This window comes from Typopeltis vanoorti, chromosome 3 (assembly GCF_054136105.1).
Source record: "Typopeltis vanoorti isolate ZY-2024b chromosome 3, IOZ_Tvanoo_1.0, whole genome shotgun sequence".
In the NCBI taxonomy this organism is placed as follows: domain Eukaryota; kingdom Metazoa; phylum Arthropoda; class Arachnida; order Uropygi; family Thelyphonidae; genus Typopeltis; species Typopeltis vanoorti.
This window is the reverse complement of record NC_143551.1, coordinates 38,679,039-38,692,139: the sequence shown is the minus strand read 5'-3', so window position 1 is coordinate 38,692,139 and position 13,101 is coordinate 38,679,039. Positions and strand designations below refer to the sequence as shown.

General features: G+C 32.5%; 1 protein-coding gene across 4 annotated transcripts in view; it reads right to left on the bottom strand.

Annotated features, from left to right (window-relative positions):
* Positions 1-1,441: 1,441 nt before the first annotated feature.
* The window catches only part of LOC150108062 (ankyrin repeat domain-containing protein 13C), a 312,652-nt gene continuing 300,992 nt past the window's right edge, over positions 1,442-13,101 (bottom strand). For all 4 annotated transcript variants that reach the window (XM_090415561.1, XM_090415563.1, XM_090415562.1 and 1 more), the window contains one exon: positions 1,442-3,654. In XM_090415561.1, the coding sequence (XP_090271687.1) occupies positions 3,521-3,654 (134 nt within the window). In that variant the 3' untranslated portion in view covers positions 1,442-3,520. The remainder of the gene's footprint in view (positions 3,655-13,101) is intronic.

Below are 13,101 nucleotides of genomic sequence, written 5' to 3'. Positions count from 1 at the left end.
AGCGAAGGCATCACAAGAAAAATTTAAAACATGTACAGCATCTCATTTTTGAACATTAAACGGTAATTATGAGGAAAAAATGTCATTAACATCAAAATGGTACTAACATTTTTTTTTTCCATTTAAAATTAGACCTACAAACTCTGATAACAAAAATATTCCTGAAATACTTTCAGTTTATAAAAACTGATCAAGTATACATCTGTTCATAATATATATATTATGTGTATTTCACAAAATTCAATTACATTACAAACACAAAAAATAGTATAAAAGAAAAAAAAAAACTATACAAAAGAAAACAGCATGGAAGAATCTGTCAATAATGTTTAAGTATATTTTGAATTTTATTTTTTTTTCTTTTTAGCTGAAAGTTAAGAATGCTTTATGCCATAGAATTATTTTAGTGATTTGCTGAGTACACTGAATATCGTGAAAATTCTGGAAAAAATCACATCTCAGTTTAAGAGTTTATGAAAAAATAGCATTTTTACAATATGGAAAATTTTCTATAGTAAATACCTGTATTATAAACTGTTTTTTAAGTAAAGTGTGTATATTCCTATATACAGATAAGTGTACTGTTTCAGTGCTAGTACTAAACTTCATAAAAATCACAAAGTGCAAATGTTAAATTAGAAAAAAAAAAAAAAAAAAAACCATGATAAAAGTTATATATAATTCTATTCTAATAGCATCATTTTCATTTGAGTACCTTTACATATTTAAGCCAGAACCAACATCTATTAGAAAGATTATTCATAGATAAAAATTTTTATATTGGCAAAAGAATAACAGCATCATTTCAAAATAAACAATTATGAGCAGTCATGGGCAACTTTCAACAGAGCAGTGATATACATTGATTCAAAGATACATTTAAAAACTTTTCACAATTCTCTTCATTTCATTATAAACAAGAACTTAAAGAGAAGAAAAAATTATTATATCCTAGAAAAATACAGTATAATGAAGTTTCTGGTATCCTTGTTTTCTTTCAAAATATTGAAAATCCTTTCAGTATCAGAAAGTTTTAAGCTATTTCTATACATATGATATTATTAGAATAATAGCAGAATATACAATGAGGAGCTATATTTATAAATCACAGGCTTAATTTATTAAATGAAAAATTTTTCACCAATTTAATGGACAGAACACAATTTGTAATATATAGATCAAATTCATTGAAGTGAGATATATAGAACTTTGTTCACAAAGATGACCAGTTCACAGAAATAGAATGTGCAAAGTATTTTCTTGATGTGGAACTGTGATATAATTCATAGTTCCACATCTAAGAAACTTCAATTCAAGCTTAATTGGTCATATTTATTCTTAAATTATTCTCTTATTAGTGAAAGCAGTTTTGAAAAATATTTCTTATAAAGTTATTGATTTAAGATCTCCCCCCCCCCCACGCACCTGAATTTGATCCATATTACCACAGATAAAAAAACAGAAGATATTTAAAGTCATTTCTTGTGCTTAAATATCATGGATCCAGCTGCAAAATCAGTTTACATTTTTAAACTAAACTAGTGAATCATCAATGTATGAAAAATGAAACAATTCAAATGAAAATTAGCTCATATATTGAAAAGAATAAACAAATTTTATTAGTAGGTATATCATAGTTTTCAGGACTAAATGTGGTGTGTAAGAATACATTACATACATTTTTTTTAGCTCCCCTTGCCCCATTTTGCAATTTATTTTTCAAATACAAATAGTGAATGTACAAAACAATACCAAGTCATAACAAAGCATAAATGATGTTTGAGAAAATATAGATTATTTTTAACTGCATCTACAAAACACATTCTAAATAAACCAAAAGCAACTGCTTCCTAGAAAAATTTTATTCTCAGAACTTAATTTTTTTTATAAAATCAGACATCAGAAAACTTCATTATAATAAATGCTGTTTGCTGTAGTCAAGTTCATACATGAAGAAACAGTACCACCAGAATTATGTTTTGAATGAGAAGTTGAAGCTAACTTCTTTTGAGAACATTCTATTCATAGCATATACAGAATGGCAGTTACTCAGTTACTAATGTATATGTTGTTCGAGAAAATTATTTTTCTTAAATAAAAATTTTCATTCATATTTTATGAAATACTTATACATTACTTCTCCTAGTATTTTGGCTAAACTTTTATTAACCAGTAATTTTTTTTTTATTTTGAAAGAGGGGATTATATATTAACAATAGTTAATATATTTCTCCCTCCCTACAAAAAAGTAAACAAAGGAGAATAATCTAACCACTGTAAATATACAGAAAAATAACTAGAAAAGCTGAGTGGTGGATATCTAATTAAAAATCACTGAATAATTTTCATAAACAAAGCCTTTTTTTTTTAATTTTATTTTTTATACCTGAGAATGTGAGCCATTTTCTGGCAGAGAAACATTTCCCCATATTATTAGCTGTATTATGATTTTTTTCCCCTTCTAGAAAGAGGAGGATTCATATATTACAGTAATAAATCAGATATAATTGTTCAAAAAATACCAATAAGAGCAAACTTAAAGACACTTAAAAAAAATGTACAAACAACAAAGCATTGGAGAACTGATTTGCTGTAACATTATAATATGTATCTATCCCCGCAACCAGCACCTGTGTGGTTATAGAAAAGTAAATAATATCTGGTTACCCCAGAATTTATTATTAGTTATTTTTTTTTTATGTGCATGTGTACAAAGTGAGACCAGTGTAGGTTATATGCCGAATGATTAATAAAGGAAGAAGTAGCATAGTTTACAATAAATAAAATGTTACATAGACTATAAAAGTCATCTTTTAAAATCATAAGTCAAAAGATGTACTGCTAACATTCATTTGAATGAGATCAAAGAATTCTTAATTTGCACATAACAGCAATAAATCTAAAGAAGATAATGGAAATAAGGAATTCCTATACGCTAAATATTTCATGTAATTAACAAATTATTGAAACTTAAATATTCTTTTGTGTATGTGTCTGCATGCATATCATACAGATGTTTATAAATCTCGTCTATGGATTTATACAAAGATAAGAGTTTTTTTAATTATTTATAAATTCAAAATTAAAAGATGCTGGTTCTGGCTTGGAAAATTCTTGCTTTTTTAATTTTGGTAACAGAATATGCTACTTCTATATTCAAACAAGGAGATATACTATCCATTTGAAATTCAGAAGTTTTAAATCCTAGGGTTAAGAACTAGATCAAATTAACAAAATACACACAGTAAAGAAATTCTGTTCAGAGTTCAAAATAAACAGATACACAAGAGGAATATGTACTACCATATCCCCAAAATAGTGGGACATCCAAAACAGCTGTAATATAGTGTCCAGCAGCTTCTTCAGCAGTCATTACTCTTTGCTCTCCATCTTGAGCATTTGAAGAACGTGGTGGGAAAAACTTTTTAATGGTGCTTTTAGAACGATTAAATGGCTGACATTTTCGGTGCTGCCATGGTGTTCTTACTTCTAAAGTTAAAATAGTTAAGTCACTTGGGAATCATAAATCGGGAAATCTGTTAGGATCTTCTTGATATTCTGATGGAATCTCAAAAAGAGAATCTGAAATGTCATTGCAGAACTGAAAATCTTGAAATGTAATTCGTGCAGTAACTGTTGGAAGAATTGGAATATCTAAAAAAAAAAAAAAAAACTGGTTAAAATTTTAATGATATATAATTTTTTTTTTTTTTTTGGTACATATTTGATAACAATGAAAGCAGATGTGATATGTGATATTTTGAAATTTCAACAAAACAGATTACCAAATCCATGCATGTCAAATTCAATAGTTCAGGGGAAAAGTTCTGAGAAGTTAATATTAAATTAAAAATGAGCATAAAAATATATATTCAATAAAATTCAGTGTACAGCACAAACTATGCTATAAAAGGATGAACAGTTTGCATCCAGCTTAATTAAATAGCTCATGTGTGCATGCATGTGCACGCACACATACACAATAAACTAAATAACCACCTTTAAATGAATTAATAAAATTCCAGTGTATAGTCATAAAAACAAAAATTTAAGAAACTTAGAGAAAAGCAGAAATTAAATATCTTTAATTAATCAATGACATCATGATTTTGATTCACATTTCTAGACAAAAGCTTAATATCTTAAAGCTTAAGAGTAAACAGAAGATAAGAGCTATTTGCAACCGACTCAATGCATATGCTGCACAGGAGGAAGGGTGTGTTCAGGTTTGTGGATATGTGGAATGATTTTGATGAGGGAAAGGATATGTTTCAGCATGATAGTGTGAATCTGAATGGCTATAGAATTAGGGATATTAAGTCAAAACATGCATAAACCAAAGTGACTGCAATAGTGAGAATGAAAGGAAATGATGGACAATTATCATGGATTCAGAAATTATGTCACCTGAGACAGTAGTTGCCAGGCAGGCAATGAAAGTCACCAAGTGGCAGGATACTAATAAAACTGGTAATTATTTACAAACATTCGAAGTATTGGGAACAAAATGGAGGGGTCTGTCACACTGCTCAGTTCAATTTGCTCAAAAAACATTGACATAAATGAGACCAAGTTAACAGAGGAAGATATATGTATATACTACTTTGTTAACTTGGTTTGAAAAGAAGGAACAGAATATTCAGAGAAGACAGATATGATTAGTGGTAAAAGATTATTATTAAATATATTTGGACCCTGGAGATGTTTGAATACATTTCCAGAGTCCAAAGACATCATGGAAGCATATCTTGCTCGTTCACTCCCAATGGTTACACAATTTCCAGAAAGTGATGCCTTGTAATTTCTTTCTGTCATATATTTAAAAATTTTTTTGTATCATTCCTATAAAATCCTTTCAGTAATTTATGTTTCTATCATATTTTCTCTATTCTGCCTATCAGCCAATTTTTTGTCTGATAAACCTTCAATCTATCCTTAAAGGCAACACTCCACAGATAACTTGTCACTAAACTGGTCACTCACTCTCCATCACATACACATCTCCAGGAGTCTAGAAACAGATCTGTGTGCAGTATCAAAGCGTAATAAAGAGGGATAATAACATCCTTATTTGTACTGGTCATGTTCTTTAACAACCAGATAATCTAATGAGAGCTATTCTGGTCATTTTGCAATGTGCACTCTGAACTCCTAAAGACGAACCACATAAGCTGCAGGAGCTATGTGGTTGTTACAAATCCATGCCTTAGATGGGATTCAAGCCTGCAGCCTTTGCAATAAAAAGCAGCCTTTCCAATAGAGCTACAAAGAAAGGCATGGTAGATGTTATTATAAGTCTGGAATGTAGAGGAAGATGATGGTATATATCAAATTAACTCAAGAAGCAAGTCTCTGATGTAATTAGTTCTTGCATGTTCATCTTTCTAAAGCATTCCTAACTGCTTCAATCCATCTAAATCTTGTTTTTTGTTGGTCCCTGTCATCTTTGCTTGAAATATTTATTTTTTTAAACTAATCTTTCAACTACTATTCTGTTCAAGTGATATGCCATCTTAGAATGGCTTTGCTTACATGATCTTGAATATCAATATATTTTAATTTTTAATACAGCCCTTCCACTGATACTATTGTTTTCACTTCAAATTCTCCTCAGAACTCGCATACCTGTGTTCTATCATATTTCAGATCTATATGTTAAAAACAGTCTAAACACTGTATTGTATACCACTAGTTTGGTATTTTGGCTGATTTGTCTCATTCGTTGTCTGTTTATGCAACTAATTCCTCATCAAGCCAGTTTTATTCTATTATTTTCATATTCAACGTGTCACTTCACTATAAATCAAGCCTAAATCGTTTAAAATGTGTAACATTTTACACATTTACTAGGGAGAATTATTAGCATCAGACCTCTGTGGAGTCTAAAGACTTGTGGGAGTTCCACACTCCCATGCAAGAGCTAAGCCTTAAACTCATTCACAGATTCTGCTTTCAATACACTCTCGGGCAATGCAATCACTCACCAACTGCTCTCCATAGTTTGTCTTTTCTATTGCTTATTTTCACACTAAATTAGTTGGTTAAAGATTCTTAAAGATGCAACAAGCCTCACACCTAATTTGATATTTATTTTTCTTCTTGTATATCTACTATCACTGAAGAAAAACTCACGAGTTCAAAAGAGTGCTTTCTGGTAGCAGAATCCTAAAAATGAACTAATAAAATAAATATTCAGTTTTTGTTTTGCTTTGTTTGCTGATGATGCAAAGTGGAGGAAAGGAGAGTAATAGCTGATAAAGGTGATGTAGATATTCTGCAAGATGATTTAAATAAATTGGCATTTTGGGCAAAAGATAACGATTGTCAATTTAATGTTGCAAAATGTAATGTTATGCACTGCAGGTTGAAAAGGTTGCATAATATGCATCATAATAATGGTATTGGTTTGTAGGAAAACTGATAAGACTAGAGACTTGGGGATAATAGTGGACAAACAGTTAAAGTTCAGAGGGCATATTGCAAAAGTTGGTAAAATAGCTCAACGAATTACTTCAACATCGAAAAACATGTTAAAAAGTAAAGTTAAGGAAGTTATTCCTTAACTTGTTAAGGAATAACAAGGAATAGTTAGTAGGGGTGTGTGGACCAGATTTTTTGCATAGAGAGTGGTAAGAAAGTGAAATGGATTTGGCCATATCTTGACTGCTCACAAATTTGGTCAACTGGGTTTCTTGGAGACCAGGAGGTGATCAAAAAGATTCAGAGATGAGTGACCAAGATGGTGACAGATCAGTGGAATACTCCCTACGAAGATAGGTTGAAGGTTTGTGGGTTACAAATTTAATTGATAGGCAGAAAAGGGGGTGACATGATAGAAACTTTTAAGATATTAAAGGGGTTTTTATAAAATTGATGCAAGCAAAATTTTTCAATATATGACAAATAGTCAGAGAACTAGGGGCCATCCCTGGAAGTTGTGTAAGAGTGTGGTTAGTAGGAGTGTGTGGACCAGATTTTTTGTATGGAAGAGAGTGGAATGGATTGCCAGAATTTGCTGTGAGTTCCTTGATGGTGAATGTATTCAAGGAGAGGTTTAATAGGATTTGTGTGTTTGATGGTTGATTTGGGTCTCCGGACTCCATGGAGATGCTATAAAATAATAATAATAATATATGAGCACTTAACCGATCATGTCTTCTATTAGATCAGCGTTACAACATCTAGAGTAATATGCATCTCTGTGAGTGTAAGGCTGCAGAACTAATATTGAAATTTTGATTTCTGCTTTGCATTTGAAAGATCTGGTATGGAATATTGTAGGATCTCAAACGGAATATATTATACTATTTATTCCAGCATGACTTACTCTAATAAGAATATTTTGCTACCAATACAGCTGACTTACTATAGCAAAATTGTAGGAACCAAAGGAATGGTTTTATAGCCCAACCATTGAAAAGTCAATCATGACTTTTCAGCAGTTTTAACTAGTGGGCAAATTTGTTACAGTGAGAGCTGACAGTATAATTTTTTGCTTTGTAAATGTTCATTAATAACACATGACATTCAAATTAATAGTATCATGGGCTTCTATCTACAACTGAAGAAAATCAATGAGTTGGAAATGGTGCTATCTAGTATGAAACATTAAAACTGAATTTGTAAAAGGTGAATATATGGGTACTTCAGTGGTCATGTCTTCTATCAGTTCAATGTTAAGACCATGCCATGCCAAGACTTAGTATCTGTAACCTCAAGGTGGCATTAGATAATATAATTTTACTTCATACTTTTGCATGAAAGCAAAATTCTGGATATATATATATATATATATATGAGGATGGTCTGAAAAGTTCCCAGCCTTGACCATAGATGGCAACACTATCGGCAAGATTTATTTTTTTTCTAAGTTGGTACATCTGTCATGAGCATCCGTGTAAAATTGCCAGTCACTCCATCAAGTAGTTTGTTTTATACAGATGTCTGAAGCAAAAGTGTTGTCTGTATCCTTTGAAATGGATAAAATTGTGTATCATGCAGTTATAAAATTCTTTGTAAAAGAAGGTTTAACGCCAAAAGAAATTCATTCAAAGTTCATAAAAGTTTATGGGCATTCTTCTCCTTTGTTTTCGACAATTAAGAAATGGGCTGCCAAGTTAAAATGTGGCTGTACCAGCCTTGAAGATGATCCACGTGAAGGATGTCCAAAAAGTGTAACACCACCAGAAATCATCAATCAAGTGCACAATGTTAAACCCTAATAAGTATAGAATATTAAGATTCCACTTATCATTGTTTAACAGAGCTAACACCTATAAGAAATATAAAAATATGCTTGTACTTTTAGTATTGAATACATTAGTTTAAAAAAGGAAAGAATTGTAAAATAACTCAGGGAAACATTATTTACTTGGTAAAAGAAAAGAATATGTAAGAAAAATGTGCCAATGTTAAGTGTATAATATTAATACTGATTTAAAGTTGATATTACCTTTAATGTGAAATAACATGCAAGAAAACGACAAAGATTATCAGTGTAAACTTAAGCTCAAAGTTCGGGGGAGGGGGGGGCAAGCAGACAATTGCCTCAAGTAGTCTTGTATTCGCGGGACGTGAAAAGAAATGGCGGGAAGAATCAGACGTCATGAGGTCAGACACATGTGACAGAGAATTCTACGTGCTGGGTGAATGACCTAAGTTACGGTGATGGCCGGTAGGGAGGAGTTATAAAAGGGGGTTGGAAAGCCCCCCCCCCTCGTTCTCGTCTTTTCGTTTCACCTCGTGGTCGACCAGAACTCTGGGTGCGAGGTCCATCGCTCGGACGCGTTCGGATGATGTTTCTGCGGGAAATCTAGTCATGAACCCCCCGAGAAACAGCAGCAGGCCATGCCGCTTGGAATTTGGAAGAAAATACGCGTCCGGAATGCTGTAACCAAGAAGGTCAAGGAACGGATCGCGTAAGCATATTGATGATTGGAAAGCCTAGGCCGTGGAACAGATTGAGGGTGTCGAGGAAGGCGATTAGTGCATCAAGAGTGAGGAACTATCGTGTGTGGATAAGTAGAAATTTTGTTCTTTGATTTGTGTGTAACCCGAGCATTTAATGTTATGTAAGACTTTAATAGCAAAGGACTCAGAGATAGTCATTAGAAAGGACTGTAGAAAAAAGATTTGTTATATAGAAGATCATGAGTGAACAGGCATTTAACGAGTCTAAAAATATTGTATATGTTTAAGAATATTAAGAAGATTTAACTTAAAGAATGAAATTTGATAGAGATTGTTAGATCTAAGATTATAGTGTGAGACTTATGTTTTATGCGAGTTATTTAAGGTTGATTGGATTTTGACGGGCTTATCCATGGAAGGTATTAGTGTTAACTGATTTGATCTAATCTTTAGCTAGCTTTGAATAGAAGCTTTTCTTTGTATTATTAGCTGTATGTACTTTATGTTTAATAAACCTTGCTATTCTTTAACCAAGATTGTCTGTGTATGGAATTCGACGCACCGCTTATAAAATTGCTATGAATCTGGGCAGGAAAATTATAGTATATCGATTTAAGGTCACGATTGCAAATCTAGTGTTATCTCAGTACATCTTCTTGCCAACTTCTTGATTAACATTTTATTTAATCTAGGGGGTCTAAGTGGCGCAGCATAAAAAAAAAAATTTCTTAGGACTTAAAGAGAAGTTGGTTACGAAGGCTCTGCCACATTGGTTTTGGCTCGACCCTGGGGCTACCTCTTTGTGATCCAGAGGTACCACACGACACACATAGGAAAGGCTTTAAGGTAACACTGAGAAATATTAAATTAAATGGAAATAGGACAGACACAACAACGATATGGTATTGGATGACCTTGAGCCAAAGTGCGTGAAATTACTGACTATAGGCGTTTCAAAAGAACATGTAGGATATATTTTGCATGAAGAATAGAAAATGAAAAAGCTTTGTGCAAGATGGGTGCTGCACTTGCTCACAACAGATAAAAAACGCACTCGCATGAAAATCTCTGAACAGTGCTTGTAGCATTTTAACAAGAATAAAACTGATTTTGTCGATTTATTACTATGGAATGAGACTTGGATTCACCATTACACACCAGAATCCAAACAGCAGTCTAAATGGTGGATAGAAGCCAAAGAACATAAAGTCAGGAACTGACTTTATGCAGCAGGAAAGGTCATGGCATTGGTGTTTTGGGATGCTAAAGGCATTTGTTTTTATTAATTATCTTGAAAAGGGTAAAATAATAACTGGAGAATATTATTCCAATTATTTAACCAGAATAGACGAAAAAATTCACGAGAAAAGACCCAGTTTGTAGAAGAAAAAAATCATCTTTCATCAGGACAATCCACCTGCCCACAAAGGTGTTTTGGCAATGGGAAAATTAAATGATCTTCACTATGAATTGTTGGAACATCCACCCTATTTCCTAGATTTGGCTCCCTCTGACTTCTATCTCTTCCCAAAACTAAAACTCTTCCTCGCTGATCAGTTTTTATTCGAATCAAGAGGTGATTGCAGCTGTAGAGGGGTATTTTGATATTTAGATATCTTACTGAGAACCACTAAAGGGACAGGATAATGGCGCTGGAGCCTTGCTGGAATAAATGTATTAGTCATAAGGAAAATTATGTTGAAAAATAAAATTCATTTTGAAATTATATATTAGTTTTTAAATTGTTAGGCCGAGAACTTTTCAGACCACCCTCGTATATATTGTACATAAGAGATCTCTGGAGATCTTGAATAAAATACAGTATATCCAGCAAGCACAGTGATATTGGATATTTCCCATTTTCCCTTCATGTTATGCTCAATGGCCTAATAGACAAGTGACTTGGTTTCTTTGAAACCTAATTAATGCTCTGACAGACAGCTAATCCTATCTGCATAGTATATTATGGCTATCAGTTGCATGTGCTTTTCTGGTTGATATGTCTGTTTTGCAGATGAAAAACCAGAATTTCTGGGAGGAAAATCTTCATGACAAAGCTGAAGGTAACTCACCTTCAGCTGAAAAGCCCATATAAAAGTTCTTCAAGTCCTAGATGGATTGGAATCTAGGTCTTTCCAACTAAAAAATATCGCTGCAACCTACTGGACTAAGGAGGGTTATACTGAATATTTAGATATCTCAATTATATCATCCTTAACATACTTTGCAGGATTACACTGTTTTGGTATGTTCATATTGGGATAATACTTGAAATAATCTGACAAGATTTCCATATAGTAGTTCATATATAGTCTGATTAAAGCTTCATACAATGAAACCACAAAATTCTTATCTATTCTGGGTCAACATCTTACATGCAGCAATCTTACTGGGTTGTCTTCACTATCTGTGAATGTAGTCCATGAAATTCATACTCCTTTGTTTTGATATCACATCCAAGATATCTTGCTTCCTCCAGCAGTCCTACTAAAAGAATACCACCTCTTAATAATAAAAAAATTCAAAACTTTTCAGATTCAACAGCTTGAATGTGTAGCCCAGTATTAAGCATTGTGGAATCCCATTGTTGCCTACTCCACCTTAATGCCATTTCTCCTATGCTAATCTGTTAGGTAGCTAAATATTTGTATTTATTTATATATTTGTATTTGTATTACTCTCCAGCCAAAAGGCTGGAGAGCGGATATGCTGACCACTCGGCCAACCAGGCTGGCATATGCTGCAATTTAAATAACTTCTTGTGCAGTAAACTATCAAATCTTAATGGAAAATCCAGAAAAGATGTAGTACACATAGTAATTTAAGTTATATATACACACCAGTCAAAAAAGGAGCACACATGCCTAGTAACTGTATGCACAAAAATTTTGCTTTCCGAATTTTTAATAAACAGTCAATTTTTGAATATACTCTAAAAATGAATTATATGATAGATCATACTTTCACTTATTTTATTTAGTAATTTCTCCAATGTCTCCACCCCAATATTACTCTAATCCCATTCAAACTTAATATGCTCTAATTAGTTACTTTTAGCTTCCACACTACTACGTGGGTTAATACTGACATCAGCAAGTTGCAGAGTCGCATTTGTTTAGAATATCCACTGTCTAGAGCAGTGGTTCTCAAACTTTTTGAAGTCGGGGTGCATTTAAAATCCTACAAATAATTGTAGGCGCACTATATACAAATTTCTGAGAAATATGTTATAATAATTAAGTCAAATATTACAGAAAAAAAATGTGATAAAAAAATAAAAATAAAATGAAACATACCTTAAGTTTATTCATTCTTGTGTTTATAAGAAACACGAGCCTGATGTGTCCTAGTGATTGCTTCAATGTTTGGGCATATATTTGAAAGGCAAACTCTCATTTCCTCATCAATACATTGAAGAGTTCCTCTCTTTTTACACTTAATTGTGGTGAGGGTAGAAAATCCTAATTCACATAAATTGATGTTGAAAATTGTAGTGAAATGTTCAAAGTTTTTTTTTTAGACATTGACACATATTCTTCTTTTATAGAAATCCAAAAGGCTTCAAGAGACAATTCCTTACGTTTAATCATCAATCCACGATCAGCAGCGGATATAGCTGCCAGTTCTTCTTCTTCTGTTAATGTTAAACCAAAATCACTTCAAGTTTCCATAAATGGGTTTCTAATCCAATCGTATTGTTCAGTGTTAAGTGATGGAAAATAAGAACTCAATTTTTCTTCTAAACTTGTTAAATGTTCAACTATTATTGAAAGTGTTTCATTTATGCAAGTGTTACTTACCAATGGAAACATTTCCAAATTACCTTCAACAGCTTTTATTTTCTAAATCTGTAGTTTTCTCTGAAACGCTTTCATTTTGTCAGTGGATGTGAGAATATTTTCTTCTTTCCCTTGCATGCTAGTATTCAAAATATTGAGCTGCTGAAATATATCAGCCAAATACTGTAACCTGGCAATCCAAAATTCGCACCGAAGGAGGTTACAAAAGTGTAATTGTTTCATCTCTTCAAAAAACGCAAGAAGTTCTTGTCGTAGCTCGTGTACACGGGTAAGTACTTTCCCCCTTGACAGCCACCTCACCTCAGTGTGTAAAAGCAGCTGTCTGTGTTGTGAATCCATATCGATACAAAGCTTTTCGAATAAACGCGATTTGACAGGTCTTGTTTTAATA